Source organism: Armigeres subalbatus, chromosome 3 (genome assembly GCF_024139115.2).
Source record: "Armigeres subalbatus isolate Guangzhou_Male chromosome 3, GZ_Asu_2, whole genome shotgun sequence".
NCBI lineage: Eukaryota > Metazoa > Arthropoda > Insecta > Diptera > Culicidae > Armigeres > Armigeres subalbatus.
Window position 1 is genome coordinate 63,641,040 of NC_085141.1, and position 27,123 is coordinate 63,668,162.

The 27,123-nt window shown below is 46.9% G+C and overlaps 10 protein-coding genes and 3 pseudogenes across 10 annotated transcripts; 7 read left to right on the forward strand and 6 right to left on the reverse strand.

Moving 5' to 3' along the window:
- Positions 1–756: 756 nt before the first annotated feature.
- LOC134219987 (histone H4) lies at positions 757–1,126 on the forward strand. The gene has a single exon (XM_062698907.1). The coding sequence runs from the start codon at positions 788–790 to the stop codon at positions 1,097–1,099; it is 312 nt and encodes a 103-aa protein (XP_062554891.1). The 5' UTR covers positions 757–787; the 3' UTR covers positions 1,100–1,126.
- Positions 1,127–1,705: 579 nt separating this feature from the next.
- On the reverse strand, positions 1,706–2,493 carry LOC134219984 (histone H1-like; annotated as a pseudogene).
- An 8,393-nt stretch (positions 2,494–10,886) lies between these two features.
- Positions 10,887–11,311, reverse strand: LOC134219985 (histone H2B-like). The gene has a single exon (XM_062698906.1). The coding sequence runs from the start codon at positions 11,283–11,285 to the stop codon at positions 10,911–10,913; it is 375 nt and encodes a 124-aa protein (XP_062554890.1). The 5' UTR covers positions 11,286–11,311; the 3' UTR covers positions 10,887–10,910.
- Positions 11,312–11,490: 179 nt separating this feature from the next.
- Positions 11,491–12,003, forward strand: LOC134219986 (histone H2A-like; annotated as a pseudogene).
- Positions 12,004–13,299: 1,296 nt separating this feature from the next.
- Positions 13,300–13,642, forward strand: LOC134219988 (histone H4). The gene has a single exon (XM_062698908.1). It carries the CDS (start codon positions 13,331–13,333, stop codon positions 13,640–13,642), a length of 312 nt encoding a protein of 103 aa, XP_062554892.1. The 5' UTR covers positions 13,300–13,330.
- Positions 13,643–14,247: 605 nt separating this feature from the next.
- Positions 14,248–15,044, reverse strand: LOC134225706 (histone H1-like). The gene has a single exon (XM_062706002.1). It carries the CDS (start codon positions 15,008–15,010, stop codon positions 14,333–14,335), a length of 678 nt encoding a protein of 225 aa, XP_062561986.1. The 5' UTR covers positions 15,011–15,044; the 3' UTR covers positions 14,248–14,332.
- A 2,401-nt stretch (positions 15,045–17,445) lies between these two features.
- LOC134225707 (histone H2B) lies at positions 17,446–17,860 on the reverse strand. The gene has a single exon (XM_062706003.1). It carries the CDS (start codon positions 17,843–17,845, stop codon positions 17,471–17,473), a length of 375 nt encoding a protein of 124 aa, XP_062561987.1. The 5' UTR covers positions 17,846–17,860; the 3' UTR covers positions 17,446–17,470.
- Positions 17,861–17,953: 93 nt separating this feature from the next.
- LOC134225710 (histone H2A-like) lies at positions 17,954–18,564 on the forward strand (annotated as a pseudogene).
- Positions 18,565–19,855: 1,291 nt separating this feature from the next.
- LOC134225713 (histone H4) lies at positions 19,856–20,211 on the forward strand. Its single transcript, XM_062706007.1, has one exon. The coding sequence runs from the start codon at positions 19,887–19,889 to the stop codon at positions 20,196–20,198; it is 312 nt and encodes a 103-aa protein (XP_062561991.1). The 5' UTR covers positions 19,856–19,886; the 3' UTR covers positions 20,199–20,211.
- Positions 20,212–20,838: 627 nt separating this feature from the next.
- Positions 20,839–21,611, reverse strand: LOC134225705 (histone H1-like). Its single transcript, XM_062706001.1, has one exon. It carries the CDS (start codon positions 21,567–21,569, stop codon positions 20,892–20,894), a length of 678 nt encoding a protein of 225 aa, XP_062561985.1. The 5' UTR covers positions 21,570–21,611; the 3' UTR covers positions 20,839–20,891.
- Positions 21,612–24,018: 2,407 nt separating this feature from the next.
- On the reverse strand, positions 24,019–24,433 carry LOC134225708 (histone H2B). Its single transcript, XM_062706004.1, has one exon. It carries the CDS (start codon positions 24,416–24,418, stop codon positions 24,044–24,046), a length of 375 nt encoding a protein of 124 aa, XP_062561988.1. The 5' UTR covers positions 24,419–24,433; the 3' UTR covers positions 24,019–24,043.
- Positions 24,434–24,639: 206 nt separating this feature from the next.
- On the forward strand, positions 24,640–25,138 carry LOC134225709 (histone H2A). Its single transcript, XM_062706005.1, has one exon. It carries the CDS (start codon positions 24,701–24,703, stop codon positions 25,073–25,075), a length of 375 nt encoding a protein of 124 aa, XP_062561989.1. The 5' UTR covers positions 24,640–24,700; the 3' UTR covers positions 25,076–25,138.
- A 1,307-nt stretch (positions 25,139–26,445) lies between these two features.
- On the forward strand, positions 26,446–26,815 carry LOC134225711 (histone H4). Its single transcript, XM_062706006.1, has one exon. The coding sequence runs from the start codon at positions 26,477–26,479 to the stop codon at positions 26,786–26,788; it is 312 nt and encodes a 103-aa protein (XP_062561990.1). The 5' UTR covers positions 26,446–26,476; the 3' UTR covers positions 26,789–26,815.
- Positions 26,816–27,123: the final 308 nt, after the last annotated feature.

The following is a 27,123-nucleotide window of genomic DNA, read 5'->3' on the forward strand; positions in this document are numbered from 1 at the left end:
CGATCTGTTATTTTTTGTCGATTGATTGGTAGGAAAATTCCGTCAACTCTTTTCTGAAAAGTGTTTAGTGGCCCTGAAAAGGGCCGTTTGTAGATGGTGCAGCGTGGCAAAATAAATCAATTTAAGCACGTTCACCGCGGATACGCCGAGCCAGTTGAATGTCCTTGGGCATGATGGTGACACGCTTGGCGTGGATAGCGCACAGAGTTGGTATCTTCGAACAAACCAACCAGATAGGCCTCGCTAGCTTCCTGAAGGGCCATAACAGCCGAGCTCTGGAAGCGCAGATCGGTCTTGAAGTCCTGTGCGATCTCACGAACCAAACGCTGGAATGGTAGCTTGCGGATCAGCAGCTCAGTGGACTTCTGGTAGCGACGGATCTCACGCAGAGCAACAGTTCCTGGCCGATAACGATGCGGCTTCTTGACTCCGCCGGTGGCTGGGGCGCTCTTGCGAGCGGCTTTGGTAGCCAACTGCTTGCGGGGAGCTTTTCCTCCGGTGGACTTACGGGCGGTTTGCTTGGTACGAGCCATTGTAGTTGATTGGTTTCCTTCCTATCGAAACGGGTATGTTGAAACGAAGTTAAAGAATGAGACTCGCTCGTCTGCCGTTCCCTTTATATGCTTCGGTCGTCGCGCTCAACCAATCACAAGCGACGGAAGAATAAGCAGCATAAAAGCGGAAAGAAGAACCAACCCCTGTCGGAGGTATAAAAGAGGCAACGCTCGCCATAGGAAAGCATTAGTTTCGTTTCAACCGTATTCGAGCACAGTACCATACAGCAACCATGACTGGACGTGGCAAGGGAGGCAAAGGACTCGGAAAAGGAGGCGCCAAGCGGCATCGCAAGGTTCTGCGTGATAACATCCAGGGTATCACCAAGCCCGCCATTCGTCGTCTGGCTCGACGTGGTGGTGTCAAGCGTATCTCCGGTCTCATCTATGAGGAAACCCGCGGCGTGCTGAAGGTGTTCCTGGAAAATGTGATCCGTGATGCTGTCACCTACACCGAACATGCCAAGCGCAAGACCGTTACCGCTATGGATGTCGTCTACGCTCTGAAGCGGCAGGGACGCACTCTCTACGGTTTCGGAGGTTAAATTGCACTCCAATATTTCCCCTCAAAACGGCCCTTTTCAGGGCCACCGAATACATTCCCAGAAAGAGTGAAAATTAGAACTAATTCTCGCAAACCCCCTCTTGCAGCTGCCCTCGAAGGGTCATTATTTTGTTTTTCGTCACGAAGCTGAGGAAGCAAACTATTGCCATACTAATTAGCACAATCTTTCCCTTTCACACGGCCGACACCTCCCCTACGCGTGAGAGAAAGCTGCTGTGTTTTATCAGCGGACTCCCATACAAAACGTTGGCACAAAACCGAGAACGGACTCTGTCGGCATTATTTCCAGCATCATTGTCAACAGAAAACGCTTTGGCAAATCGATGTAACGATCGACGCGCGGGAATGGTGATAGGGGAAGTTATTGGCACTGTGAGCTTTCGATTTGGAACGCATGTGAATCTGTGCCCTAGTCAGTAGCAAATGGCCCGAAAAAAAGCCTGGACTTTTGAGGTTGCTTTATGGTCATCAATGGCAAACTCGGTTGGCGGTATGTTCATCAATGGCAAACTCGAAATGTAACGATTGGCATGCGTGGAATGGTGATAGGAAAATCATCAGTCATAACTCTCTGGTGGGATCGAAATTGGTAGTCCTGAAAAGGACTGATTGGGTAAACAGGTATGGCACTCCTGTGCAGTGCCGTACGGTTAACGTTGGAAATGGCAAATTCACTTCTTGGCGGCAGCCTTCTTCGGGGCAGCTTTCTTGGTCGGGGCGGCCTTCTTCGGCTTCGGGGTCTTTGGCTTCTTGGCGGCAGTCTTGGAAGGCTTGGTTGCTTTCTGCTTGGGGGCGGCCTTCTTCACACCTCCTGCCTTCTTGGCGGCTTTGGCACCAGCAGCCTTAGCTTTCTTGGCCGCAGCAGGTTTTTTGGCTTTCTTATCGCCTGCTGGTTTTGGCCTTCTTCTCACCGGCTGGCTTCTTGGTTACCTTCTTCTTCTCTCCGGCGGCCTTTTTGGGTTTCTTCTCTCCGGACTTCTTCGGTTTCTTCTCTCCGGCTGCTTTCTTGGCCTCAGCTTTCAGTTTGAACGATCCAGAGGCACCGGTTCCCTTGGTTTGGACGAACTTGCCATTTTCGACGCCATTCTTCAGGGCCTTCTTTAGGAATGGGGCAAGCTTGGCGACATCGCATTTGTAGTTGGCAGCGATGTACTTCTTGATGGCCTGCAGGGACGAACCGTTGCGTTCCATCAGGGTTTTGATGGCTGCAACAACCATATCGTTCACCGGGGGGTGAGTCGATGGCTTCTTCGGCTTGCCTTCTCCTTTCGGGGCCCGTGGCTTCTTGGTTTTAGCTGGCGATGCAGCTGGCGCTGCGGCAGCAGTTTCGGCGGCAACTTCAGACATCTCGGATAGGTAGTGTGGACACTAACACGGCTGGGTGGTTTGTAAACGAATATTAATAAAGGCAAAAATCAGCCAACAGCGCGGTACTAACATTTGATGTCCGTGTTAGGGATGCCGGAGCGGGTGTCAATTAAACGAGTGTTCGCGAAATTTTGTACAGTTTTTCGGTTATATGTTTTTAAAATTTAATTTCCTCATAGATGCGATAAATAATCACATGGTTTGGCAATGCCAGTGGCGAGTGCAACAGTGGCACTAGGCTCCGGCCGTTAATCTAACGCGCTTGGGTAAGAGCCAACATGGCGAAAACAAGTTCAAGTTGCGCTCGTGCGTCGTATGTTGTAGCTTCCCTTCAAGAAAACAATCAATAGTCGCTATTGAAACAATGCTACCATTCTCATTGACAGTGGATTCGGAAAACTCAATTGTTTCAACGCGCGCTTTCATCTACAGCTGTTCCGCATAGGGATTACTATTGCGCAAATTTGGTCCCCCAATATAGCCATTCCCAGGGCTGACGAGTGAAAATGCGTTGAAGGTTTCAGTAAACTTTGAATAATGTTAAGTACTTTCGTCTATGAAATCCGCCAAATATCTGTACTGGGTCAGATTACGTTAAGCCATTGTTTGTCAGTCAAACCATCCGCTCAGAAGACACAGTTTATCAACAATCGATCTCGGCTAGAACGTTGCCCCAGTGGTGGTGTTTCGAAGTGGTGCAATATTGCTTGACCGGGCAGTCGAACTTATTGTTGCATTATTACGAACATGTTAATATATTTCAGATGGAACCAGTGTTGTGCTGAATCATTATCAGACGATAATGATTGCTATTTTCATGTGAAAACTTTTCACGTGAAAACAGTAGGCGAGTTCTCAAATTATGTACTCAAACAATAATAAACACAGAATTTTCATTCAAACATTAATCTTTACTATGATCTGCTAATTGTCAACAGTCCCGTTATGTCTTCTATTTGGCGTTATGGTTTCATGGTAGTAAGGAAAAAGTTTTCAATATTTAACGGTAAGTGCTTCAAAACAAGATATGATTTTCAAACGATTCTTAATCGCTGGCGAGTTTTTATCACTTGATAATTTAAAAGTAAGATCGTGGGTGAGTTTGATCATCCTCGATTTTTTTAAATTTGATTTTTTCCAACCCTGGATGGAACACATAATTGGAAGTAGTTCCATACCAGTACTAGTCAAGTGCAGTCCCATTCGAGGATTAGTTTGGAGCGCATCGATACGCTAGTTAGTTGGTTGCAACTATGTAAGGGTATGCGATAACACACTTTTTCCTAACGAAACGAAACGAAACGAAATTTAAAATGTTTATGTTGATTCGAAACGAAACGAAACGAATTATAAATTTACTTTCGAGTCTTCGAAACGATACGAAATCAGGGTCCATTTAATTCGAAATTTTTCGAAACGAAACGAAATTTAATTTTTTTTTCCGCGGAATTTTTATTAAATTGGTTTTATATTATGTACGGAATTTCGATTTTACTTTTCAAAGTCAAATAACTGTTTTGCGATAAATAGAGTTATAATAAAAGAAGAAGTAGTCTGTGATAAATCACCTCGATCCCGTTTATATACAATTGGCAATAAGGCAATACCCCAGCATTTGCGCGGCTTTCAAAGCAATACATGGAGCGTGTTCTCCCGAATCTGATCAATCAGTTCAGTTTTATATTAGTAAGTATATGAAAATATGGAAATTGTTTGATTTTTCGTTGCTTTAAAATTTCGTTAGAAACCTAATTTCACCTGAATTTTCTTTAATTTTGTTTTAAATTTTTTCATAGGGTTAACTCAAAGTTTCATTGACGCTAAAGGTTGTAATCGAGTAAAAACCAACCGTGTAAAAAAGAACTAGGCGTAATCTACTCTGGATAAAAAAAAAGTTTTTCACTTGCTTCGGAAATTTCCAATTCATCTCCAATAATGATGCCGGTCATGTGCTTACAGTCAATTTATTCCTTAACTCTTAAGCGGTCCCCACGTGGTGCAATAGTGAAGCATTGAGTGTAAATCCTTCCAAAACCACTATTGTACCCTTCCCGCGTAGGAGGAAATTCTCACTGAACAACATGATATTGAAAGGTACACGATTGGAACTTTCAAATACAGTCAAATTTCTTGGCGTAGTTCTTGATAGCAAACTTAACTGGAACATGCATTTAGAACACGCCATTAATAATGCGACAAATGCTCTATGGATTAGTAAACGAACTTTTGGTAGGCAATGGGGACTTAAGCCGAAAATGATCCATTGGATCCATTGGATTGCTTCGCGGATGACATGGACATTGTCGGCCGAACATTTGCAAAGGTGGCAGAACTGTACACCCGCCTGAAACGTGAAGCAACAAAAGTTGGACTGGTGGTGAATGCGTCAAAGACAAAGTACATGCTTGTGGGCGGAACCGAGCGCGACAAGGCCCGCCTGGGAAGCAGTGTTACGATAGACGGGGATACCTTCGAGGTGGTCGAGGAATTCGTCTACCTCGGATCCTTGCTAACGGCTGACAACAACGTTAGTCGTGAAATACGAAGGCGCATCATCTGTGGAAGTCGGGCCTACTACGGGCTCCAGAAGAAACTGCGGTCGAAAAAGATTCGCCACCGCACCAAATGTGTCATGTACAAGACGTTAATAAGACCGGTAGTCCTCTACGGACATGAAACATGGACAATGCTCGAGGAGGACTTGCAAGCACTCGGAGTATTCGAGAGACGGGTGCTTAGGACCATCTTTGGCGGTGTGCAAGAAGACGGTGTGTGGCGGCGAAGAATGAACCATGAGCTCGCCCAACTCTACGGCGAACCCAGTATCCAGAAGGTAGCTAAAGCCGGAAGGGTACGATGGGCAGGACATGTTGCAAGAATGCCGGACAGCAACCCTGCAAAGATGGTGTTCGCTTCCGATCCGGCAGGTACGAGACGGCGTGGAGCGCAGCGAGCGAGATGGGCAGACCAGGTGCAGAACGACTTGGCGAGCGTGGGGCGTATCCGAGGATGGAGAGATGCGGCCTCGAACCGTGCATTGTGGCGTCAAATTGTTGATTCAGTGTTATCTGTTTAGATGTTAACTAAATAAATGAAATGATATTCAGCTATAGTAAAACCAAGAATTACCTATGGTTCGTTGGTCTGGTGGCCAAAGACGAGAGAGAAGAATGCTCAGATGAAACTACTATCTCAATTACAGGTTCAATGAGCAGTACACCATCGAGTGCACTAAATGCTTTACTGTACATGCTTCCTCTGCATCAAATTGTACAATTTGAAGCTGAAAAGATTGCCTTGAGGAACAGAAGATCCGAAAACCTCTTAGGAGGTGACCTTAAGGGTCATCTTAGCATTCTAAAAAACTTCAGTATAAACTCCCTAGTAATAAACAATGAGCGAGCGTGGGCAGACTCTCTGGCCGACGAAGGAGAGAGAGCCGCCGCAACCGGGGACATTCGCCTCCTCTACGATATCTCACGACGCTTAAACGGGGCGAAGATGAATGCAACGATGCCTGTGAAAGACGCGAATGATCAGTTATTGACCGACCCAACTGACCAGCTGAAACGCTGGTTCGAGCACTTCGAACAACTTTTTCAAGTGCCAACCAGGCCATCACCACCTCGGCATGATCTGCCTAGGATCCGACGTATAACACGTGTCAATACCGAAGCTCCATCACTGCTAGAGATTCAAACAGCCATCCATAGCATGAAATCGAATAAAGCCCCAGGGGTCGACCGCATATCAGCCGAGATGCTCAAAGCTGACCCCATGACATCCGCTCAACTACTGCATCGTTTATTTCGTAATATCTGGGACACCGCAACTTTCCCGGTCGACTGGATGCAAGGTATCTTAGTGAAGGTGCCCAAAAAGGGTGACCTGACTGTATGCGATAACTGGCGAGGCATTATGTTGCTGTGTACCGTTCTCAAATATCTGTGCAAAATTATCCTAGCCCGGATTCAGGAGAAGATCGATGCGACTCTCCGGCGGCAGCAAGCCGGATTCCGTGCCGGTAGATCCTGTGTGGACCATATTGTCACGCTCCGCATCATTTTGGAGCAGGTCAACGAATTCCAAGAGTCCCTTTACTTGGTATTCATTGACTACGAAAAAGCATTCGACCGTCTCAATCACGAGAATATGTGGGGCGCCCTGAGACGCAAGGGGGTTCCTGAGAAAATCATCGGCCTCATCGAAGCACAGTACGAGGCCTTTTCGTGTAGAGTGCTGCACAATGGGGTCCTGTCCGACCCTATCCGGGTCGTAGCTGGTGTGAGGCAAGGATGTATTCTATCACCGTTACTGTTCCTCATCGTAATCGATGAGATTCTGGTAGATGCGATTGACCGTGAACCAAACCGCGGGCTGTTATGGCAGCCTATAACCATGGAACACCTAAACGACTTCGAATTGGCGGATAACGTTGCACTACTCGCGCAACGGCGCTCTGATATGCAGAGTAAGCTCAACGACCTTGCCGATCGCTCCTCCTCGGCAGGTTTAGTCATCAACGTCAACAAAACCAAATCGTTGGATGTAAACACGGTGACTCCTTCCAGTTTCACAGTAGCCGGGCAACCAGTGGAGAATGTTGAAAGCTTCCAATATCTTGGTAGCCAAATGGCGTCAGATGGCGCACGGATCAAGAAAGCAAGGGCTGCCTTTGCGAGTTTAAGAAATATCTGGAAAAACAGGCAGATAAGTGAACGCACCAAAATACGAATTTTTATCTCTAACGTGAAATCTGTGCTGTTATACGCTAGCGAAACATGGTGTGTATCAGTGAAGAACACTCAACGGCTGCAGGTGTTCATTAACAGATGCCTGCGGTATATAATTCGGGCCTGGTGGCCTCACAACTGGATCTCAAACAACGAGCTCCATCGTCGTTGTCACCAGAGGCCGATAGCAACAAAAATTCGGGATCGGAAGTGGGGCCACACTCTACGTAGGGGCGGAAACGAAATCTGTAAGCAAGCATTAGACTGGAACCCAGCGGGACATAGCAGCAGAGGCAGACCCAGAGGCTCATGGCGGCGAAGCCTCAATAAAGAAATAAAAGAAGTCGACCGAAATCTAACCTGGCAACAGGTTAAAGCGATAGCCGGGCATCGCTCAGGATGGAGATCTTTCAAGTCGGCCCTTTGCACCACCGGGAGGTGTACAGGATCCATAAGTAAGTAAGTAAATAAACAATGAAGACGGGATGGAGAAAAAGTACAATTTCAATAGATTGTTCAAAGTAATTGATCCTGGGCGCAATACATGGTTGAATGGAGGACCAACACTTCGTTCAGGATCAATTACGTTTAAATACTGACGGTTCAAAATTGAACAACTAAGTGGGAGCAGGAGTTACTGGCCCTGGGATAGACATATCCATTCCCATAGGCAGTTGGCAATCCGTATTCCAAGCGGAAGTTCACGCAGTTCTAGAGTGTTCAGTAATATGTTTGCGTAGGAACTACAGACACTCAAATATATGCATAATGTCCGACAGCAAAGCAGATTTGAATGCTCTAAAGTTGGCAACATGCACTTCAAAACAAGTTTGGGAATGCATTCAGTCCCTCCAAAAATTGTCTTGTCGGAACCAAGTCAATCTATATTTGGTTCCAGGACACTGTCCCGAGCAGCACAGTTCAGCCAAAAATGGTTACAGCAACTTGATTGTGACTGAATCTGGTCACATATCAGTTGCAGAAACCAATGAGAAACATGTGTGCTGCTAGGGGTGGAATAGATGGTGACGAAAAAGCCGATATGCTGGCGAGACTAGGATCATCAAGTCGGTTTACAGGACCGGAACCTTTTTGCAGCTTACCAACTTCTTCTCTTCGTATGAAGGTATGGGAATTTATGAAAATAGAAACCAATTTTGGGAAAGCAACTAATGCCAGGCAATCGAAACGCTTTATCACTCCAAATGTTTCTATGACTCGCAACATCTTAGAATTATCTAAAAGAAACCTAAGCACTTATACGGGTCTCATTACAGGTCATTGTGCGAGTCGATATCATTTGAAGCTTATAGGGACACTTCAAAATGATCTATGTCGCTTCTGTGACATAGAAAAAGAAGACTCAGAGCATCTGTTATGCCGTTGTCCGGCAATTTTTCGAACAAGACAAAAATTCGTCACCAAGGGGCTTATAGAACCACTTGAGCTTGGTAGAACAAATCCCAATTCGGTGGTGCATTTCATTCGAACTCCCACTTACTCCCAATAGCGATACGCCATAATGACATGGCTAGAAAAAAAGAGGAAAATATTACAATAAATCAAAAAAAATGTCACAGTGATTAAAAAATACTCGACAAGGAAAAAAAAAACTTTTAATCGGTGCTTACCCATGTCCCTAAACCTGGTTTGAGGCCGAAGTGGAGGTGAAGAAATCGGTTATTAATAAGAGGCGCTGAAAAATGACTTCAAAAGGCCCCTTTGAATCCACGACACGACTTTGCATCTTTGACAATTTTATACTGATCTGATTCATATCTGGTTACTTCTATACAAATAGGATAGAATAGTTAAAGATACTTTTCGTTTTCTGTTAGATATTTCTAACAAAATACTGAAGACGTTTTATAGAAGAAAACTAAATACGTATTTGTCGACTCGGAATGGGGTTATGTAGTAAGCATCTCAAATAACTATGCGAGCAAAGGCGTAGGATTTCCAATCCGTAGATGGTGAGCTCGATTGTTGGTCTGGTCAAAGATATTTTCGGGTTAGAAACTTTCTCGACACACTGGATATAGTGTACCCATTGTACTTGCCACACAAGATACATACTCATGCAATGGCGGACATAGAAAAGTTTTCAATTAATCACTGAGGAAGTGCTAATAGAATACTAAGTTGAAAACCAGATCAAGTTCCAGTTGGAATGTAGAACCATTGAAGAAAAAGAAGTAAGCGTTAATAGAAAAAAATGTATAACATAAAGTTTTGAAAATAGTTCAGCGGCGCAGCCAAATTTTTTGCTTTTTGCTGTATGGTTTAAGTTTAAAATTGTTTCGAAATTCCGCGGAATTCCGTTAAATTTCGTGAAAAGCTGGTTTTTTCTTGCGAAATTTTTGTTATTTTACGAAACGAAACGAAATGAAGAAATCAGATTTCGCCATGCTCAAATTCCGCGAAATTCCGCGGAATTTCGTTTCGAACCACCTGAAACGAAATTTTTCGAAATACCGCATATGCTTACAACTATGTGTTCTTTCGCGAATGGCGGTATAGTACATTTAGCAAACAAGCTTGGATTCGAGTGTACCGTCTGAGTCTAGTTTAGTTTACTTTGAATAATTACCGACATATGTCTGGACTGGGGTCCGATCACGTAAAGCTACCATCCGCTCAGATGGCCACCAATGGTCCCATCAATGAGATGGCTAACATGTTTATCACGTTCAGATGGAATACACCATGCAAATAGTTCCAAGACGATACTTTACAGTGCAGTAGTAGCGTATGTGTGCCTTCGAGTGGGTGTATAGTACATTTAGCAAACGGCTCTTCTTCGTTAAAGGCTAAAGTATGGAATGTCCACCGCACACGATGCTAAATAATATGCTTGACAATCTGTTGCTACAACTGGCTGGAGCGATTACAACTCCCCGTGATTGATGGGATGTGCTTTTTAACTTTTGGTTTATTTTTCTCTGCAGATGCGACCAAGCAGAGTTGTGGACGCTTGATAGTGTTTACGCGATGGAAACACAGGAAGCAATGTTGTCAACGCTTCACCAATGGAAAGTAACAGTTCAAACGTGTGCCAAGTGAAACAATAAACACTAACAAAACGATGCGAAACTAACGATGTAAGTTTATGCATCAATCGATTTGAAAAGGCGGTGAAAACTGAAATAACCCACTGATCATGAACATGCTTATTACGCTCGGATGAAATACACAATACAGATAGTTCCGTGATGGGACATTGACAGTGCAGCAGTAGTTGCCGTATGTGTGCTTTCGAGTCGGTGTATGATTCATTGAGCAAACGTCTCATCGTCATTATAGGCCTTAGGATGTAGAGTAGAACTCTCGGAAGCGAAACTGTAGATTATCCCCGGCAAACGATGCCAAATGTATGCTTGAGATCACAATGCCCCGGCGACCAAGCGAGATGCTGACGTTCGTTTTACCATTATGCCAAGTGAAACGGAACACACTACCAAAGCGATGCAGAACGAAAGGCAATCTTATTCATTATAGCGTTATGATGTTTGCGGTCGCGTGTTCTTGCGTAGCCGGGTTGCCCCCATATCGGAGCTGAAAACCAACAATACTTGTCTTGCCAGCCACATTCAGCGTGCCAAAAGACAGAATCATATTCCAAAATAAACTCTTTTCGCAAGTGTAATAGTGGCCCTGAAAAGGGCCTTTTGGGTTAGCATCGATTATCATTTACTTGGAGCTGGTGTACTTGGTAACGGCCTTGGTACCTTCAGAGACGGCGTGCTTGGCCAACTCTCCTGGGAGCAAAAGACGGACAGCCGTTTGAATTTCGCGGGACGTGATGGTCGATCGCTTGTTATAGTGAGCCAGACGGGAAGCTTCGGCGGCAATGCGTTCGAAAATATCGTTGACAAAGCTGTTCATGATGCTCATGGCCTTCGATGAGACACCAGTGTCCGGGTGGACTTGCTTCAACACCTTGTAGATGTAGATGGCGTAGCTTTCCTTCCTGCGTTGCTTCTTCTTCTTCTTGTCGCCCTTGACAATGTTCTTCTGGGCCTTGCCGGACTTCTTTGTGGCCTTTCCGCTGGTTTTCGGTGCCATCGTAGTGGATAGAGGTTTGTCTCGATTCAAACTGAAAGGAAAACTGATACCAACCGACCGTAGTGGTTCTCTTTTATACCCACACGGCACACGGCTCCGGTTCCTCCCCTTCGGTGTGCGTGCTATTTCGCCTGCTTCATGTTTTCCACCCTTGTATTAGTCAGGCGCAGCGGTACGAGAGTATATAATGCCCGTCGCTTCGCCCGTTCGGTATCAGTACAGTTTACGTACGCTTTGAAGTCGTTTTGTCGTTCGCTTTAAACACAACCCTACTACCCAACAATGTCTGGCCGTGGCAAAGGAGGCAAAGTCAAGGGAAAGGCAAAGTCCCGTTCCAACCGCGCTGGACTGCAGTTCCCGGTCGGTCGTATTCACCGTCTGCTCAGGAAGGGCAACTATGCCGAGCGTGTGGGTGCTGGTGCACCAGTCTATTTGGCCGCCGTGATGGAATACCTGGCTGCTGAAGTACTCGAGTTGGCAGGAAACGCCGCTCGTGACAACAAAAGACCAGAATCATTCCCGCCATCTGCAGCTGGCCATCCGCAACGACGAAGAGTTGAACAAACTGCTGTCCGGTGTCACCATCGCCCAGGGTGGTGTGCTGCCAAACATCCAGGCTGTTCTGCTGCCCAAGAAGACCGAAAAGAAGGCATAAGTGGCTTCTCCAGTCGTTGACCACCCGCATCACACCCAAAAACCGTCCTTTTCAGGGCGACAACACTTGTTTCACTGCTAAAGAGTTATGCTTTTTATTTTTCTTCTCTACCATGCGATTTCCGTTTCAAGAATGCGATCGAACTGTGAATTGCTTCGATTACCTAATATCACATCCCTATAAAAGCCGCCTCCAGCTGTCGTTCAGTTTCGTTTCGATTCCCATCCCGGAAAGTGCAGTGAATTTGGTGGTTTCAGTACAAGTGAGTGTGCCAGAAGTGCGCGTCGTGTGTGCAGCATTGGTATGTTCATTCGATAACTAGGTCAGGGCAATAAATTTCTACAGACAGAACAACAAAAGTGCACCATGTTCATTCATGTTTACTAGTTTGAAGAAGTGATCCCTATGTGCTTGGTTTCGTCCCGCTAACGTTTTTCTGCCGTTTCATCTGTCGTTTGTGTATGACGTTCGATGCGTATGTGTATGTCGCTACCCGGCTCCTTTCGTCGGTGCCATCGTAAGAGGAGAAAGCAATGAAACGAATTCGCTACCCGGATCCGCTGCCTGTTCAAACAGTGAGCGGTGGCAGCAGCATTTTTTTTTTCGATCTGTTATTTTTTGTCGATTGATTGGTAGGAAAATTCCGTCAACTCTTTTCTGAAAAGTGTTTAGTGGCCCTGAAAAGGGCCGTTTGTAGATGGTGCAGCGTGGCAAAATAAATCAATTTAAGCACGTTCACCGCGGATACGCCGAGCCAGTTGAATGTCCTTGGGCATGATGGTGACACGCTTGGCGTGGATAGCGCACAGGTTGGTATCTTCGAACAAACCAACCAGATAGGCCTCGCTAGCTTCCTGAAGGGCCATAACAGCCGAGCTCTGGAAGCGCAGATCGGTCTTGAAGTCCTGTGCGATCTCACGAACCAAACGCTGGAATGGTAGCTTGCGGATCAGCAGCTCAGTGGACTTCTGGTAGCGACGGATCTCACGCAGAGCAACAGTTCCTGGCCGATAACGATGCGGCTTCTTGACTCCGCCGGTGGCTGGGGCGCTCTTGCGAGCGGCTTTGGTAGCCAACTGCTTGCGGGGAGCTTTTCCTCCGGTGGACTTACGGGCGGTTTGCTTGGTACGAGCCATTGTAGTTGATTGGTTTCCTTCCTATCGAAACGGGTATGTTGAAACGAAGTTAAAGAATGAGACTCGCTCGTCTGCCGTTCCCTTTATATGCTTCGGTCGTCGCGCTCAACCAATCACAAGCGACGGAAGAATAAGCAGCATAAAAGCGGAAAGAAGAACCAACCCCTGTCGGAGGTATAAAAGAGGCAACGCTCGCCATAGGAAAGCATTAGTTTCGTTTCAACCGTATTCGAGCACAGTACCATACAGCAACCATGACTGGACGTGGCAAGGGAGGCAAAGGACTCGGAAAAGGAGGCGCCAAGCGGCATCGCAAGGTTCTGCGTGATAACATCCAGGGTATCACCAAGCCCGCCATTCGTCGTCTGGCTCGACGTGGTGGTGTCAAGCGTATCTCCGGTCTCATCTATGAGGAAACCCGCGGCGTGCTGAAGGTGTTCCTGGAAAATGTGATCCGTGATGCTGTCACCTACACCGAACATGCCAAGCGCAAGACCGTTACCGCTATGGATGTCGTCTACGCTCTGAAGCGGCAGGGACGCACTCTCTACGGTTTCGGAGGTTAAATTGCATATTTCCCCTCGAAACGGCCCTTTTCAGGGCCACCGAATACATTCCCAGAAAGAGTGAAAATTAGAACTAATTCTCGCAAACCCCCTCTTGCAGCTGCCCTCGAAGGGACATTATTTTTGTTTTTCGTCACGAAGCTGAGGAAGCAAACTATTGCCATACTAATTAGCACAATCTTTCCCTTTCACACGGCCGACACCCTCCCCTACGCGTGAGAGAAAGCTGCTGTGTTTTCATCAGCGGACTCCCATACAAAACGTTGGCACAAAACCGAGAACGGACTCTGTCGGCATTATTTCCAGCATCATTGTCAACAGAAAACGCTTTGGCAAATCGATGTAACGATCGACGCGCGGGGAATGGTGATAGGGGAAGTTATTGGCACTGTGAGCTTTCGATTTGGAACGCATGTGAATCTGTGCCCTAGTCAGTAGCAAATGGCCCGAAAAAAAAGCCTGGACTTTTGAGGTTGCTTTATGGTCATCAATGGCAAACTCGGTTGGCGGTATGTTCATCAATGGCAAACTCGAAATGTAACGATTGGCATGCGTGGAATGGTGATAGGAAAATCATCAGTCATAACTCTCTGGTGGGATCGAAATTGGTAGTCCTGAAAAGGACTGATTGGGTAAACAGGTATGGCACTCCTGTGCAGTGCCGTACGGTTAACGTTGGAAATGGCAAATTCACTTCTTGGCGGCAGCCTTCTTCGGGGCAGCTTTCTTGGTCGGGGCGGCCTTCTTCGGCTTCGGGGTCTTTGGCTTCTTGGCGGCAGTCTTGGAAGGCTTGGTTGCTTTCTGCTTGGGGGCGGCCTTCTTCACACCTCCTGCCTTCTTGGCGGCTTTGGCACCAGCAGCCTTAGCTTTCTTGGCCGCAGCAGGTTTTTTGGCTTTCTTATCGCCTGCTGGTTTTTTGGCCTTCTTCTCACCGGCTGGCTTCTTGGTTACCTTCTTCTTCTCTCCGGCGGCCTTTTTGGGTTTCTTCTCTCCGGACTTCTTCGGTTTCTTCTCTCCGGCTGCTTTCTTGGCCTCAGCTTTCAGTTTGAACGATCCAGAGGCACCGGTTCCCTTGGTTTGGACGAACTTGCCATTTTCGACGCCATTCTTCAGGGCCTTCTTTAGGAATGGGGCAAGCTTGGCGACATCGCATTTGTAGTTGGCAGCGATGTACTTCTTGATGGCCTGCAGGGACGAACCGTTGCGTTCCTTCAGGGTTTTGATGGCTGCAACAACCATATCGTTCACCGGGGGGTGAGTCGATGGCTTCTTCGGCTTGCCTTCTCCTTTCGGGGCCCGTGGCTTCTTGGTTTTAGCTGGCGATGCAGCTGGCGCTGCGGCAGCAGTTTCGGCGGCAACTTCAGACATCTCGGATAGGTAGTGTGGACACTAACACGGCTGGGTGGCTTGTAAACGAATATTAATAAAGGCAAAATCAGCCAACAGCGCGGTACTAACATTTGATGTCCGTGTTAGGGATGCCGGAGCGGGTGTCAATTAAACGAGTGTTCGCGAAATTTTGTACAGTTTTCGGTTATATGTTTTTAAAATTTAATTTCCTCATAGATGCGATAAATAATCACATGGTTTGGCAATGCCAGTGGCGAGTGCAACAGTGGCACTAGGCTCCGGCCGTTAATCTAACGCGCTTGGGTAAGAGCCAACATGGCGAAAACAAGTTCAAGTTGCGCTCGTGCGTCGTATGTTGTAGCTTCCCTTCAAGAAAACAATCAATAGTCGCTATTGAAACAATGCTACCATTCTCATTGACAGTGGATTCGGAAAACTCAATTGTTTCAACGCGCGCTTTCATCTACAGCTGTTCCGCATAGGGATTACTATTGCGCAAATTTGGTCCCCCAATATAGCCATTCCCAGGGCTGACGAGTGAAAATGCGTTGAAGGTTTCAGTAAACTTTGAATAATGTTAAGTACTTTCGTCTATGAAATCCGCCAAATATCTGTACTGGGTCAGATTACGTTAAGCCATTGTTTGTCAGTCAAACCATCCGCTCAGAAGACACAGTTTATCAACAATCGATCTCGGCTAGAACGTTGCCCCAGTGGTGGTGTTTCGAAGTGGTGCAATATTGCTTGACCGGGCAGTCGAACTTATTGTTGCATTATTACGAACATGTTAGTATATTTCAGATGGAACCAGTGTTGTGCTGAATCATTATCAGACGATAATGATTGCTATTTTCATGTGAAAACTTTTCACGTGAAAACAGTAGGCGAGTTCTCAAATTATGTACTCAAACAATAATAAACACAGAATTTTCACTCAAACATTAATCTTTACTATGATCTGCTAATTGTCAACAGTCCCGTTATGTCTTCTATTTGCCGTTATGGTTTCATGGTAGTAAGGAAAAAGTTTTCAATATTTAACGGTAAGTGCTTCAAATCAAGATATGATTTTCAAACGATTCTTAATCGCTGGCGAGTTTTTATCACTTGATAATTTAAAAGTAAGATCGTGGGTGAGTTTGATCATCCTCGATTTTTTTAAATTTGATTTTTTCCAACCCTGGATGGAACACATAATTGGAAGTAGTTCCATACCAGTACTAGTCAAGTGCAGTCCCATTCGGGGATTAGTTTGGAGCGCATCGATACGCTAGTTAGTTGGTTGCAACTATGTGTTCTTTCGCGAATGGCGGTATAGTACATTTAGCAAACAAGCTTGGATTCGAGTGTACCGTCTGAGTCTAGTTTAGTTTACTTTGAATAATTACCGACATATGTCTGGACTGGGGTCCGATCACGTAAAGCTACCATCCGCTCAGATGGCTACCAATGGTCCCATCAATGAGATGGCTAACATGTTTATCACGTTCAGATGGAATACACCATGCAAATAGTTCCAAGACGATACTTTACAGTGCAGTAGTAGCGTATGTGTGCCTTCGAGTGGGTGTATAGTACATTTAGCAAACGGCTCTTCTTCGTTAAAGGCTAAAGTATGGAATGTCCACCGCACACGATGCTAAATAATATGCTTGACAATCTGTTGCTACAACTGGCTGGAGCGATTACAACTCCCCGTGATTGATGGGATGTGCTTTTTAACTTTTGGTTTATTTTTCTCTGCAGATGCGACCAAGCAGAGTTGTGGACGCTTGATAGTGTTTACGCGATGGAAACACAGGAAGCAATGTTGTCAACGCTTCACCAATGGAAAGTAACAGTTCAAACGTGTACCAAGTGAAACAATAAACACTAACAAAACGATGCGAAACTAACGATGTAAGTTTATGCATCAATCGATTTGAAAAGGCAATGAAAACTGAAATAACCCACTGATCATGAACATGCTTATTACGCTCGGATGAAATACACAATACAGATAGTTCCGTGATGGGACATTGACAGTGCAGCAGTAGTTGCCGTATGTGTGCTTTCGAGTCGGTGTATGATTCATTGAGCAAACGTCTCATCGTCATTATAGGCCTTAGGATGTAGAGTAGAACTCTCGGAAGCGAAACTGTAGATTATCCCCGGCAAACGATGCCAAATGTATGCTTGAGATCACAATGCCCCGGCGACCAAGCGAGATGCTGACGTTCGTTTTACCATTAAACGGAACACACTACCGAAGCGATGCAGAACGAAAGGCAATCTTATGCATTATAGCGTTATGATGTTTGCAGTCGCGTGTTCTTGCGTAGCCGGGTTGCCCCCATATCGGAGCTGAAAACCAACAATACTTGTCTTGCCAGCCACATTCAGCGTGCCAAAAGACAGAATCATATTCCAAAATAAACTCTTTTCGCAAGTGTAATAGTGGCCCTGAAAAGGGCCTTTTGGGTTAGCATCGATTATCATTTACTTGGAGCTGGTGTACTTGGTAACGGCCTTGGTACCTTCAGAGACGGCGTGCTTGGCCAACTCTCCTGGGAGCAAAAGACGGACAGCCGTTTGAATTTCGCGGGACGTGATGGTCGATCGCTTGTTATAGTGAGCCAGACGGGAAGCTTCGGCGGCAATGCGTTCGAAGATATCGTTGACAAAGCTGTTCATGATGCTCATGGCCTTCGATGAGACACCAGTGTCCGGGTGGACTTGCTTCAACACCTTGTAGATGTAGATGGCGTAGCTTTCCTTCCTGCGTTGCTTCTTCTTCTTCTTGTCGCCCTTGACAATGTTCTTCTGGGCCTTCCCGGACTTCTTTGCGGCCTTTCCGCTGGTTTTCGGTGCCATCGTAGTGGATAGAGGTTTGTCTCGATTCAAACTGAAAGGAAAACTGATACCAACCGACCGTAGTGGTTCTCTTTTATACCCACACGGCACACGGCTCCGGTTCCTCCCCTTCGGTGTGCGTGCTATTTCGCCTGCTTCATGTTTTCCACCCTTGTATTAGTCAGGCGCAGCGGTACGAGAGTATATAATGCCCGTCGCTTCGCCCGTTCGGTATCAGTACAGTTTACGTACGCTTTGAAGTCGTTTTGTCGTTCGCTTTAAACACAACCCTACTACCCAACAATGTCTGGCCGTGGCAAAGGAGGCAAAGTCAAGGGAAAGGCAAAGTCCCGTTCCAACCGCGCTGGACTGCAGTTCCCGGTCGGTCGTATTCACCGTCTGCTCAGGAAGGGCAACTATGCCGAGCGTGTGGGTGCTGGTGCACCAGTCTATTTGGCCGCCGTGATGGAATACCTGGCTGCTGAAGTACTCGAGTTGGCAGGAAACGCCGCTCGTGACAACAAAAGACCAGAATCATTCCCCGCCATCTGCAGCTGGCCATCCGCAACGACGAAGAGTTGAACAAACTGCTGTCCGGTGTCACCATCGCCCAGGGTGGTGTGCTGCCAAACATCCAGGCTGTTCTGCTGCCCAAGAAGACCGAAAAGAAGGCATAAGTGGCTTCTCCAGTCGTTGACCACCCGCATCACACCCAAAAACCGTCCTTTTCAGGGCGACAACACTTGTTTCACTGCTAAAGAGTTATGCTTTTTGTTTTTCTTCTCTACCATGCGATTTCCGTTTCAAGAATGCGATCGAACTGTGAATTGCTTCGATTACCTAATATCACATCCCTATAAAAGCCGCCTCCAGCTGTCGTTCAGTTTCGTTTCGATTCCCATCCCGGAAAGTGCAGTGCATTTGGAGGTTTCAGTACTAGTGAGTGTGCCAGAAGTGCGCGTCGTGTGTGCAGCATTGGTATGTTCATTCGATAACTAGGTCAGGGCAATAAATTTCTACAGACAGAACAACAAAAGTGCACCATGTTCATTCATGTTTACTAGTTTGAAGTGATCCCTATGTGCTTGGTTTCGTCCCGCTAACGTTTTTCTGCCGTTTCATGTCGTTTGTGTATGACGTTCGACGCGTATGTGTATGTCGCTACCCGGCTCCTTTCGTCGGTGTCATCGTAAGAGGAGAAAGCAATGAAACGAATTCGCTACCCGGATCCGCTGCCTGTTCGAACAGTGAGCGGTGGCAGCAGCATTTTTTTTTCGATCTGTAATTTTTTGTCGATTGATTGGTAGGAAAATTCCGTCAACTCTTTTCTGAAAAGTGTTTAGTGGCCCTGAAAAGGGCCGTTTGTAGATGGTGCAGCGTGGCAAAATAAATCAATTTAAGCACGTTCACCGCGGATACGCCGAGCCAGTTGAATGTCCTTGGGCATGATGGTGACACGCTTGGCGTGGATAGCGCACAGGTTGGTATCTTCGAACAAACCAACCAGATAGGCCTCGCTAGCTTCCTGAAGGGCCATAACAGCCGAGCTCTGGAAGCGCAGATCGGTCTTGAAGTCCTGTGCGATCTCACGAACCAAACGCTGGAATGGTAGCTTGCGGATCAGCAGCTCAGTGGACTTCTGGTAGCGACGGATCTCACGCAGAGCAACAGTTCCTGGCCGATAACGATGCGGCTTCTTGACTCCGCCGGTGGCTGGGGCGCTCTTGCGAGCGGCTTTGGTAGCCAACTGCTTGCGGGGAGCTTTTCCTCCGGTGGACTTACGGGCGGTTTGCTTGGTACGAGCCATTGTAGTTGATTGGTTTCCTTCCTATCGAAACGGGTATGTTGAAACGAAGTTAAAGAATGAGACTCGCTCGTCTGCCGTTCCCTTTTATATGCTTCGGTCGTCGCGCTCAACCAATCACAAGCGACGGAAGAATAAGCAGCATAAAAGCGGAAAGAAGAACCAACCCCTGTCGGAGGTATAAAAGAGGCAACGCTCGCCATAGGAAAGCATTAGTTTCGTTTCAACCGTATTCGAGCACAGTACCATACAGCAACCATGACTGGACGTGGCAAGGGAGGCAAAGGACTCGGAAAAGGAGGCGCCAAGCGGCATCGCAAGGTTCTGCGTGATAACATCCAGGGTATCACCAAGCCCGCCATTCGTCGTCTGGCTCGACGTGGTGGTGTCAAGCGTATCTCCGGTCTCATCTATGAGGAAACCCGCGGCGTGCTGAAGGTGTTCCTGGAAAATGTGATCCGTGATGCTGTCACCTACACCGAACATGCCAAGCGCAAGACCGTTACCGCTATGGATGTCGTCTACGCTCTGAAGCGGCAGGGACGCACTCTCTACGGTTTCGGAGGTTAAATTGCACTCCAATATTTCCTCAAAACGGCCCTTTTCAGGGCCACCGAATACATTCCCAGAAAGAGTGAAAATTAGAACTAATTCTCGCAAACCCCCTCTTGCAGCTGCCCTCGAAGGGACATTATTTTTGTTTTTCGTCACGAAGCTGAGGAAGCAAACTATTGCCATACTAATTAGCACAATCTTTCCCTTTCACACGGCCGACACCCTCCCCTACGCGTGAGAGAAAGCTGCTGTGTTTTATCAGCGGACTCCCATACAAAACGTTGGCACAAAACCGAGAACGGACTCTGTCGGCATTATTTCCAGCATCATTGTCAACAGAAAACGCTTTGGCAAATCGATGTAACGATCGACGCGCGGGGAATGGTGATAGGGGAAGTTATTGGCACTGTGAGCTTTCGATTTGGAACGCATGTGAATCTGTGCCCTAGTCAGTAGCAAATGGCCCGAAAAAAAAGCCTGGACTTTTGAGGTTGCTTTATGGTCATCAATGGCAAACTCGGTTGGCGGTATGTTCATCAATGGCAAACTCGAAATGTAACGATTGGCATGCGTGGAATGGTGATAGGAAAATCATCAGTCATAACTCTCTGGTGGGATCGAAATTGGTAGTCCTGAAAAGGACTGATTGGGTAAACAGGTATGGCACTCCTGTGCAGTGCCGTACGGTTATCGTTGGAAATGGCAAATTCACTTCTTGGCGGCAGCCTTCTTCGGGGCGGCTTTCTTGGCCGGGGCGGCCTTCTTCGGCTTCGGGGTCTTTGGCTTCTTGGCGGCAGTTTTGGAAGGCTTGGTTGCTTTCTGCTTGGGGGCAGCCTTCTTCACACCTCCTGCCTTCTTGGCGGCTTTGGCACCAGCAGCCTTAGCTTTCTTGGCCGCAGCAGGTTTTTTGGCTTTCTTATCGCCTGCTGGTTTTTTGGCCTTCTTCTCACCGGCTGGCTTCTTGGTTACCTTCTTCTTCTCTCCGGCGGCCTTTTTGGGTTTCTTCTCTCCGGCCTTCTTCGGTTTCTTCTCTCCGGCGGCTTTCTTGGCCTCAGCTTTCAGTTTGAACGATCCAGAGGCACCGGTTCCCTTGGTTTGGACGAACTTGCCATTTTCGACGCCATTCTTCAGGGCCTTCTTTAGGAATGGGGCAAGCTTGGCGACATCGCATTTGTAGTTGGCAGCGATGTACTTCTTAATGGCCTGCAGGGACGAACCGTTGCGTTCCTTCAGGGTTTTGATGGCTGCAACAACCATATCGTTCACCGGGGGGTGAGTCGATGGCTTCTTCGGCTTGCCTTCTCCTTTCGGGGCCCGTGGCTTCTTGGTTTTAGCTGGCGATGCAGCTGGCGCTGCGGCAGCAGTTTCGGCGGCAACTTCAGACATCTCGGATAGGTAGTGTGGACACTAACACGGCTGGGTGGCTTGTAAACGAATATTAATAAAGGCAAAAATCAGCCAACAGCGCGGTACTAACATTTGATGTCCGTGTTAGGGATGCCGGAGCGGGTGTCAATTAAACGAGTGTTCGCGAAATTTTGTACAGTTTTTCGGTTATATGTTTTTAAAATGTAATTTCCTCATAGATGCGATAAATAATCACATGGTTTGGCAATGCCAGTGGCGAGTGCAAGAGTGGCACTAGGCTCCGGCCGTTAATCTAACGCGCTTGGGTAAGAGCCAACATGGCGAAAACAAGTTCAAGTTGCGCTCGTGCGTCGTATGTTGTAGCTTCCCTTCAAGAAAACAATCAATAGTCGCTATTGAAACAATGCTACCATTCTCATTGACAGTGGATTCGGAAAACTCAATTGTTTCAACGCGCTTTCATCTACAGCTGTTCCGCATAGGGATTACTATTGCGCAAATTTGGTCCCCCAATATAGCCATTCCCAGGGCTGACGAGTGAAAATGCGTTGAAGGTTTCAGTAAACTTTGAATAATGTTAAGTACTTTCGTCTATGAAATCCGCCAAATATCTGTACTGGGTCAGATTACGTTAAGCCATTGTTTGTCAGTCAAACCATCCGCTCAGAAGACACAGTTTATCGATCTACAATCGATCTCGGCTAGAACGTTGCCCCAGTGGTGGTGTTTCGAAGTGGTGCAATATTGCTTGACCGGGCAGTCGAACTTATTGTTGCATTATTACGAACATGTAAATATATTTCAGATGGAACCAGTGTTGTGCTGAATCATTATCAGACGATAATGATTGCTATTTTCATGTGAAAACTTTTCACGTGAAAACAGTAGGCGAGTTCTCAAATTATGTACTCAAACAATAATAAACACAGAATTTTCATTCAAACATTAATCTTTACTATGATCTGCTAATTGTCAACAGTCCCGTTATGTCTTCTATTTGGCGTTATGGTTTCATGGTGGTAAGGAAAAAGTTTTCAATATTTAACGGTAAGTGCTTCAAATCAAGATATGATTTTCAAACGATTCTTAATCGCTGGCGAGTTTTTATCACTTGATAATTTAAAAGTAAGATCGTGGGTGAGTTTGATCATCCTCGGTTTTTTGCACATTTGATTTTTCCAACCCTGGATGGAACACATAATTGGAAGTAGTTCCATACCAGTACTAGTCAAGTGCAGTCCCATTCGGGGATTAGTTTGGAGCGCATCGATACGCTAGTTAGTTGGTTGCAACTATGTGTTCTTTCGCGAATGGCGGTATAGTACATTTAGCAAACAAGCTTGGATTCGAGTGTACCGTCTGAGTCTAGTTTAGTTTACTTTGAATAATTACCGACATATGTCTGGACTGGGGTCCGATCACGTAAAGCTACCATCCGCTCAGATGGCCACCAATGGTCCCATCAATGAGATGGCTAACATGTTTATCACGTTCAGATGGAATACACCATGCAAATAGTTCCAAGACGATACTTTACAGTGCAGTAGTAGCGTATGTGTGCCTTCGAGTGGGTGTATAGTACATTTAGCAAACGGCTCTTCTTCGTTAAAGGCTAAAGTATGGAATGTCCACCGCACACGATGCTAAATAATGTGCTTGACAATCTGTTGCTACAACTGGCTGGAGCGATTACAACTCCCCGTGATTGATGGGATGTGCTTTTTATCTCTTGGTTTATTTTTCTCTGCAGATGCGACCAAGCAGAGTTGTGGACGCTTGATAGTGTTTACGCGATGGAAACACAGGAAGCAATGTTGTCAACGCTTCACCAATGGAAAGTAACAGTTCAAACGTGTGCCAAGTGAAACAATAAACACTAACAAAACGATGCGAAACTAACGATGTAAGTTTATGCATCAATCGATTTGAAAAGGCGGTGAAAACTGAAATAACCCACTGATCATGAACATGCTTATTACGCTCGGATGGAATACACAATACAGATAGTTCCGTGATGGGACATTGACAGTGCAGCAGTAGTTGCCGTATGTGTGCTTTCGAGTCGGTGTATGATTCATTGAGCAAACGTCTCATCGTCATTATAGGCCTTAGGATGTAGAGTAGAACTCTCGGAAGCGAAACTGTAGATTATCCCCGGCAAACGATGCCAAATGTATGCTTGAGATCACAATGCCCCGGCGACCAAGCGAGATGCTGACGTTCGTTTTACCATTATGCCAAGTGAAACGGAACACACTACCAAAGCGATGCAGAACGAAAGGCAATCTTATTCATTATAGCGTTATGATGTTTGCAGTCGCGTGTTCTTGCGTAGCCGGGTTGCCCCCATATCGGAGCTGAAAACCAACAATACTTGTCTTGCCAGCCACATTCAGCGTGCCAAAAGACAGAATCATATTCCAAAATAAACTCTTTTCGCAAGTGTAATAGTGGCCCTGAAAAGGGCCTTTTGGGTTAGCATCGATTATCATTTACTTGGAGCTGGTGTACTTGGTAACGGCCTTGGTACCTTCAGAGACGGCGTGCTTGGCCAACTCTCCTGGGAGCAAAAGACGGACAGCCGTTTGAATTTCGCGGGACGTGATGGTCGATCGCTTGTTATAGTGAGCCAGACGGGAAGCTTCGGCGGCAATGCGTTCGAAGATATCGTTGACAAAGCTGTTCATGATGCTCATGGCCTTCGATGAGACACCAGTGTCCGGGTGGACTTGCTTCAACACCTTGTAGATGTAGATGGCGTAGCTTTCCTTCCTGCGTTGCTTCTTCTTCTTCTTGTCGCCCTTAACAATGTTCTTCTGGGCCTTGCCGGACTTCTTTGCGGCCTTTCCACTGGTTTTCGGTGCCATCGTAGTGGATAGAGGTTTGTCTCGATTCAAACTGAAAGGAAAACTGATACCAACCGACCGTAGTGGTTCTCTTTTATACCCACACGGCACACGGCTCCGGTTCCTCCCCTTCGGTGTGCGTGCTATTTCGCCTGCTTCATGTTTTCCACCCTTGTATTAGTCAGGCGCAGCGGTACGAGAGTATATAATGCCCGTCGCTTCGCCCGTTCGGTATCAGTACAGTTTACGTACGCTTTGAAGTCGTTTTGTCGTTCGCTTTAAACACAACCCTACTACCCAACAATGTCTGGCCGTGGCAAAGGAGGCAAAGTCAAGGGAAAGGCAAAGTCCCGTTCCAACCGCGCTGGACTGCAGTTCCCGGTCGGTCGTATTCACCGTCTGCTCAGGAAGGGCAACTATGCCGAGCGTGTGGGTGCTGGTGCACCAGTCTATTTGGCCGCCGTGATGGAATACCTGGCTGCTGAAGTACTCGAGTTGGCAGGAAACGCCGCTCGTGACAACAAAAAGACCAGAATCATTCCCCGCCATCTGCAGCTGGCCATCCGCAACGACGAAGAGTTGAACAAACTGCTGTCCGGTGTCACCATCGCCCAGGGTGGTGTGCTGCCAAACATCCAGGCTGTTCTGCTGCCCAAGAAGACCGAAAAGAAGGCATAAGTGGCTTCTCCAGTCGTTGATTACCCGCATCACACCCAAAAACCGTCCTTTTCAGGGCGACAACACTTGTTTCACTGCTAAAGAGTTATGCTTTTTGTTTTTCTTCTCTGCCATGCGATTTCCGTTTCAAGAATGCGATCGAACTGTGAATTGCTTCGATTACCTAATATCACATCCCTATAAAAGCCGCCTCCAGCTGTCGTTCAGTTTCGTTTCGATTCCCATCCCGGAAAGTGCAGTGAATTTGGAGGTTTCAGTACAAGTGAGTGTGCCAGAAGTGCGCGTCGTGTGTGCAGCATTGGTATGTTCATTCGATAACTAGGTCAGGGCAATAAATTTCTACAGACAGAACAAGAAAAGTGCACCATTTTCATTCATGTTTACTAGTTTGAAGAAGTGATCCCTATGTGCTTGGTTTCGTCCCGCTAACGTTTTTCTGCCGTTTCATCTGTCGTATGTGTATTGTGTATGACGTTCGATGCGTATGTGTATGTCGCTACCCGGCTCCTTTCGTCGGTGTCATCGTAAGAGGAGAAAGCAATGAAACGAATTCGCTACCCGGATCCGCTGCCTGTTCGAACAGTGAGCGGTGGCAGCAGCATTTTTTTTTTTTTTCGATCTGCAATTTTTTGTCGATTGATTGGTAGGAAAATTCCGTCAACTCTTTTCTGAAAAGTGTTTAGTGGCCCTGAAAAGGGCCGTTTGTAGATGGTGCAGCGTGGCAAAATAAATCAATTTAAGCACGTTCACCGCGGATACGCCGAGCCAGTTGAATGTCCTTGGGCATGATGGTGACACGCTTGGCGTGGATAGCGCACAGGTTGGTATCTTCGAACAAACCAACCAGATAGGCCTCGCTAGCTTCCTGAAGGGCCATAACAGCCGAGCTCTGGAAGCGCAGATCGGTCTTGAAGTCCTGTGCGATCTCACGAACCAAACGCTGGAATGGTAGCTTGCGGATCAGCAGCTCAGTGGACTTCTGGTAGCGACGGATCTCACGCAGAGCAACAGTTCCTGGCCGATAACGATGCGGCTTCTTGACTCCGCCGGTGGCTGGGGCGCTCTTGCGAGCGGCTTTGGTAGCCAACTGCTTGCGGGGAGCTTTTCCTCCGGTGGACTTACGGGCGGTTTGCTTGGTACGAGCCATTGTAGTTGATTGGTTTCCTTCCTATCGAAACGGGTATGTTGAAACGAAGTTAAAGAATGAGACTCGCTCGTCTGCCGTTCCCTTTATATGCTTCGGTCGTCGCGCTCAACCAATCACAAGCGACGGAAGAATAAGCAGCATAAAAGCGGAAAGAAGAACCAACCCCTGTCGGAGGTATAAAAGAGGCAACGCTCGCCATAGGAAAGCATTAGTTTCGTTTCAACCGTATTCGAGCACAGTACCATACAGCAACCATGACTGGACGTGGCAAGGGAGGCAAAGGACTCGGAAAAGGAGGCGCCAAGCGGCATCGCAAGGTTCTGCGTGATAACATCCAGGGTATCACCAAGCCCGCCATTCGTCGTCTGGCTCGACGTGGTGGTGTCAAGCGTATCTCCGGTCTCATCTATGAGGAAACCCGCGGCGTGCTGAAGGTGTTCCTGGAAAATGTGATCCGTGATGCTGTCACCTACACCGAACATGCCAAGCGCAAGACCGTTACCGCTATGGATGTCGTCTACGCTCTGAAGCGGCAGGGACGCACTCTCTACGGTTTCGGAGGTTAAATTGCACTCCAATATTTCCCCTCAAAACGGCCCTTTTCAGGGCCACCGAATACATTCCCAGAAAGAGTGAAAATTAGAACTAATTCTCGCAAACCCCCTCTCGCAGCTGCCCACGAAGGGACATTATTTTTGTTTTTCGTCACGAAGCTGAGGAAGCAAACTATTGCCATACTAATTAGCACAATCTTTTCCTTTCACACGGCCGACACCCTCCCCTACGCGTGAGAGAAAGCTGCTGTGTTTTCATCAGCGGACTCCCATACAAAACGTTGGCACGAACGAGTTATCCTTTAAAACCGAGAACGGACTCTGTCGGCATTATTTCCAGCATCATT